General features: G+C 32.4%; 1 protein-coding gene across 1 annotated transcript; it reads left to right on the forward strand.

Annotated features, from left to right (window-relative positions):
• Positions 1–3,715: 3,715 nt before the first annotated feature.
• Positions 3,716–5,426, forward strand: LOC111438205 (3-oxoacyl-[acyl-carrier-protein] reductase FabG-like). The gene is made up of 3 exons (XM_023076161.1): positions 3,716–4,121; positions 4,851–5,080; positions 5,148–5,426. Exons 1-3 carry the CDS (start codon positions 3,722–3,724, stop codon positions 5,424–5,426), a joined length of 909 nt encoding a protein of 302 aa, XP_022931929.1. The 5' UTR covers positions 3,716–3,721.
• Positions 5,427–6,639: the final 1,213 nt, after the last annotated feature.

Genomic DNA, 6,639 nt, shown 5'->3' on the forward strand with positions numbered 1-6,639 from the left:
GATATGCTTCCTATATGTTATGTTATGTTATATAATATGTGGTTTGTATGATAATAATTATGGTACGATGTGTTCAAGGATATGTTTGAGATATGATACGAGAAGGATGCACAAAACAAAATGTAACGATAGAAGTAAGTTACGTTCATGAAACGTTAAGGTCAGACTACATACCGGAGTGCTATGGATAGGATAGATTGATGAAAGAACACGGTTAGGTTATGGGTAGAAAGGGATATGTTTGTGATAGATTGATAGAACGATAGTGTTATGGTAAGTTAGAGAACGATAGAAGGGTTTATGTTATGACCTGTTTATGATATGGTACATTGTATGCTAGATTATTGTGCTTAAGTACGAAATCATGTAAACGTGAATGTATGTTATGCATGCTGCTTAGTTGATGTGATATGAATGCATGTGACAATGTGTGGCCCTTGTACGATTATGGCTTGTTATATGAGTATTGGAATGTGACTGAATGAATTGTATGACATGAAATACGGTAAGTCGCATGATACATAACCCCGCTAGGAATATGTATGATATGTAACGAAATGAGAATCAGAATGACATGTAAGCATGAAAACGTGACACGGGGTTATGTTCATTAAATGATGACTGTAGGACTAGTGGGACCTCATGCATATTGTGTGATCATGCATTTGGGGGATACCCCTATCCCATCACGAGGGTACGGACGCGTACATCCAAATGGCAGGACAACGATCGTTATGCTCCGTATAGCGCTGCCGTGATAGTTTTAGTTTTAACGGGTCCCGGTGGGCCCCCAGAGCATGCCCACCGGCTAGGGACAGTGGCCCAGCGGTGTGCGAACTAGCTGGTGAGCCCATACTCGCACGTATGGGCTGCGTGTAGAGTATATGGTACACGTCCACAATTACCTGTTAGGATTACATCGTTGGGAAAACGAAGCGAAACGAAACGAAACGAAACGAAAAAGAAACGAAACGAAAAAGAAACGAAACGAAAGATAGGTTCCATCATTTCATTGCATGTGATTGTTGCATTTAACCCCAATAGTGGGGTCACTTACTGAGTATTTTCTTTAAATACTCAAGCCATGTGCTACTACATTTTTCAGGTTAAGGCAAGGCATCCCTGTACGGCTGACGACGGCATCCCAACTCGAGATCATGGCACATGCATAGGATAGTGACATTTATTTCTTAGACTTAGGATAAAATAAGATGTTTTAAACTTAAACGCTTGTTTATTTTATTTCGAGTTTTTTGTTGTGTCGTTTTAAAAATGTTTTCGAAACACGTAAGTTCATGACAGTGTTTTAAGTTAAAGGTTATGTCATATGGAATTTAAATGAAGTCTTCCGCATTCAATGTTTATGGTATGTATACAGTAGCGACCTTAAATTAAGTAGAAAATTTCGGGTCGTTACATCTCCCTTATGTATCATATGATCATAGGTACATCAACTCGTGGGTTACTATAGAAAAAAAATGACATTTTGATACCGTTCACATTTAGGTCTCACAATATATATGGTAAGTATTTGATTATGCCTGCCAGATTAAAGAAGTTAATTATTGAATATTTTTTAAAAGAAATTATTGCTTATAAAATATAAACATTCACAAATGATTTGATTGTTTATTATCCAATTCAATTAATTTTTTGAACTAAAACATAAAAAATTGATTTTTCATAATTAAATATTCTTAAATATAAATTATAAAAATAGTTAAATATTTTTATGTAATAAAATAAAATTATAAAAAAAATAATGTAAAATCATTTTTCTATTTGGTTTATTTATTCTAGATCTCAAGTTTCCATCCTTATCCATTTTAAATTCTTAAATTTAATAAAAAAATCATTTTAATTTGTGATATGACTTTTTAATACGTTATTTAATAAGAACTCAAACATAGCTTCATCTTTCTTTAATCAATATTGCAATATTACACCAAAGCAATACTCAATATAAAATCTTTTTAAAATAAGAACTCAAACATAATTACATATATAAAATATTAGAATACGTGTATATCAAGTCATTCATTATTTTTTAGTATATGATTTAGAAAAACTCGTCAATCTAATCCAACCTGTATAATTTGAATTGGATTACGAACGTATTTGAGTTGGATTAAATTCAAATAAATGAAAATTTTATGGATGAAGTTGGTTAATAGATTTTCTAAATTAAATTGAACCGAACCAACTCGAATTTAGTACAACTTTAAAATATATATTTTTACTTATGATACAATGATATATACATTTATTTACTTTGTTTTTATTTAATTAAATGATTTATCCTCCAACTATACTTTAAATAATTTTTTTTAACTATTTAGAAAAAAATATTAAAATTGAGTAAAATGTTTGAAAATAAATAAATGTTTTTTTCTCACTAAAATTTAGTTTTGTCTAATAAAAAAAAATGAATAAATGATAGAACAATTCAAAAAAGTTTATTATTAAGTTTGTTTTATTGTTTAAGGCCAGTTGTTTGAGTTGAAAAGATTTACAATCACAAATATTGAGTTCAGTCTAAAAAATGTCTTGATCCCGTCTAATTTAGAGTTAATTGAGAAAGAAATTCTTGCCAAATTTAAAATAATATTTTGAGTTTTATTCGAAATGAATTGGAAGTCATATTAGCTAAGCATCGAAATCTTTTGGAATATGACTTCCAATTCCAATCATAAATAAAAATATTTCAATTAATAAATTAATGAGCATGTGGCTTTCATGCTCTCTCTTAAATAAAATTTTAATTAATAAATTAATTGAGAATAATTTCTGAAACCACGAAAAGTAGAAAAAGTTCTCTGTAATTCCACGGGTCAATACAAAATCGTGATGCTAACTATTAGAAGAGTAATATCATGTATCATCATGTCAATTGAGGCAAGGTATCCCACCAATCGAGGCGAGGAATTCTAAGCTCATGGCATAACAAAATGGAAGGAAGGTCTAGGGTGACTTAAGGCATCAATATGCTAGGCTCGGTCTATATGCCTAGTTCCTTGACATGACCTATGAATCTCTGCCAGTTAGCTATCCAATAATGGAGATGAGGAATTGAAGTTGGTGAAGGGATGAATTAAGAATATTTTAAAAATTTAAGCAATTTCTAGAGCACTCAAAGTCGACGGATGATTAAGCTGTAAAAAGGGAACGAGGGGCTTTCATTTAACAGCAAGAACTTGAGTTGATGATCACCTAAACTCAAGTTATAAACAATTCATTTTTTGGATTCAAGCTCTCGATTTTCATAAAAATAATAAAAATTGGGAGCTCCTATAGACCCTAGATTTCTACTTAAACATAAGGTCGCTATTGTATACATACCATGAATATTTAATGTGGAAATACTTCATTTGAAACTTTATAATAAAATTAACCTTGGTGTTATATGTTTCATCCGGTAAACACAACTAACCTATACTAACCTATAGTCGACTAAATTCAAATTACGAAATTGTATTAGATTATTTAAAATAAAATTCAAATGAAGATGAAACTTGGATCTTATGCTAATTCTTCATTTTTTTTTTCATTATGTATTTATTTGTTTATTCAAATCATCATCGTGGATAATATAAGATTTGATAATGATCCGTATTTGTTTAAGTTTTTTCCTTTATATATTTCCATTGGATCTCCAACATTTGTCTTCAACAAATCAAAACCAACTCGCATCCTTCTCCCTGTTCCACATTTGTAAGGCTCTATGGCTTCTTCCATTTCTCATCAAACCAGAGAGGCCATGCCTATCCAACAACAATCTCCTCCTCAGTTCGAGCCATGGCACAACTTAAACGGCAAAGTCGTGATGGTGACCGGAGCCTCTGCAGGCCTCGGCCGTGAGTTCTGTCTTGATCTAGCTAGAGCTGGATGCAAAATCATTGCTGCTGCACGCCGTCTCGATAGTCTCCGATCTTTATGCGATGAAATTAATCGACTCGATTTCTCAGCTTTGTCGGCCTCTTCGATGGCGATGGAGAGCCCCCGAGCTGTGGCTCTAGAACTTGACGTTACTGCTGATGGAAAGACCATTGAGAAATGCATAAAAAAAGCTTGGGATTCTTTTGGCTTCATTGATGCCTTGGTTAACAACGCTGGGTTAAGAGGTATTTAACCTAAACTCTGGTGGTGGTTTTTAGTTTTGATTTCTCCAAAAGGCCTCGTACTAGTGGAGATAATATTCCTTATTTATAAACCTATAATTATTCGAGGTTGGATTCCTCTCCCAACAATCCTCCCCTTGAACCAAGTACACCGTAGAGCCTCCCTTGACACCTGTGGAACCCTCGAACAGTCTCTCCTTAATCGAGGCTCGACTCTTTCTCTGGAACCCTCGAACAAAGTATACTTTTTGTTCGACACTCGAGTCACTTTTAACTACACCCTCTAGGAATCCTCCCCTTGTACAAAGTACACCATAGAACCTCCCTTGAGGCCTATGGAGCCCTCGAATAGTCTCCTCTTAATCGAGGCTCGACTCCTTCTTTGGAGCCCTCGAACAAAGTACACCCTTCAACACTCAAATCACTTTTGACTACACTTTCGAGACTAGCAACTTCTTTGTTCGACAGTTGAAGATTCAATTAGCATGACTAAGTTAATGACATGACTCCGATACCATGTTAGGAATCATGACTCTCCACAATAGTATAATATTGTTTACTTTGAACATAAGCTCTCATGACTTTCTTTTTGATTTCTCGAGAAGACCTCGTACCAAGGGAGATGTATTACTTATTTATAAATGCATGATTAACCCCTAAATTAGCCTTAACTGTTGTTACCATACAGATTTGTGTCTACTTTTGATCGTTAAAATAACCATTTCATGATAGGTGCGGTGAAGTCCCCATTGAGACTAACAGAAGAGGAATGGAGCAAAATAATGAACACAAATCTTAGGGGATCATGGTTGGTATCAAAGTATGTTGGCATATGCATGCGTGATACCAATCGTGGTGGATCCATCATCAATGTCTCTTCAATGGTTGGTGTTAACAGAGTGCTACAACCTGGAGCTCTAGCCTATGCTGCTTCAAAGGCTGCCTTAAACACACTAACAAAGGTATAATTTCTTGTATCAACAAAGCCCTTTAATTTATAATTTAATTCTAGTTTATCTATGGTAACAGGTATTCGCCATGGAATTAGGAGTGCACAACATTCGAGTGAACTCAATATCTCCTGGATTGTTTAAATCTGAGTATACGGAGGAGCTTATGAGAAAAGATTGGCTTAAAAATGTAATACGTAGAACCGTTCCTTTACAAACATTAGGAACTTCTGATCCCGCGCTAACAACACTCGTTCGATATCTAGTGCACGACTCGTCTGAATACATTTCGGGCAATATTTTCATTGTTGATGCTGGAACTTCTTTACCTACCATCCCAATTTTCTCATCACTTTGAAGATATATTCCTGTTTTACCTTTGTATTGTAACTATAGACTAAGCTCCTTCTCTATTAAATAATAATAACAAATAAATTAATTAATTCAGCTCTCCATTAGAAAATATTCATCTAATTTTTTAGAAAGGAAAAATTATAATTCAATTTTCAGAAAAAGAAAATATCATAATTGTAATTTTAAAGTACATATAAATCTAATTATGAAATAAAATATCATAATTCTAATTTTTAATTAATTTTCAAATATAACATTTATATTTAAATTAAGATATTTACCCCATCAAATTTTTTAAATAAATTATATTTAAAATGTGGAAAAAAAAAAATATTAAAAAGTATATTATTTTTATTAGCAAATACTCTAATCAAATTTTTTTTAATAAAACAAATATATTAATTTAACCTATGGTGCGATTTTAAATTAAATGACATTTTATGCAACAACCCTAAAAAACATACATCAACATGTATAACGAAAAGAACCAAATTGAGCGAATAAATAGATAAATAAATAAATAATAGGGTAGGTTGAATATTTTCTAGAAGATATTACTGTGGGGCTCGTCCTTTTTATTTAATATTAAATTTGAATTTTTAAAACACTACGTAATTGCTTATGTATTTAAATATGGAAAAAAATAAACCTATGCTAGAAATAATAACTTAAAAAAAGTAATTATAGAAAGATAAGGAAATTATTTAGCAATAATTAGATTGAGTGATGAAATTATTTAATTTGAGTTGAGTTAAAATAAATAAAAATTTATATATTTGGTTGTTAAGAAATACATTTACTTATAATGTAAATATATAAATATATATTTATTTTATTTTTATATTTTTTTATTATTTATTCTCCCACTATTTAAAAATATTCTTTTAGAATGAAAATTGATGCGTCGACTAATATGCAAAAATTAGATCTAATGACTTGTGAAATTCTACATCGGTTGGAGAAGAAACAAAACATTATTTATAAACGTGGGGAAATCTGGCTAGCAGACATGTTTTAAAACCTTGAGGTAAAGTTGAGAAGGGAAAGCCCAAAGAGAACAATTTTTGCTAGTGGTGGACTTGAGCCGTTACAAATGGTAGTAGAGTCAGACATCAGGCGGTGTGCTTGCGAGGACGCTGAGCCTTGAAGAGAGGTGGACATCGGACAGTGTGCTAGCAAGGACGCTGGACCTCGAAGGGGTGTGAATTTGTGAGATC

The sequence above is a fragment of the Cucurbita moschata genome, unplaced genomic scaffold, assembly GCF_002738365.1.
Source record: "Cucurbita moschata cultivar Rifu unplaced genomic scaffold, Cmos_1.0 Cmo_Scf00072, whole genome shotgun sequence".
Classification (NCBI taxonomy): Eukaryota; Viridiplantae; Streptophyta; class Magnoliopsida; order Cucurbitales; family Cucurbitaceae; genus Cucurbita; species Cucurbita moschata.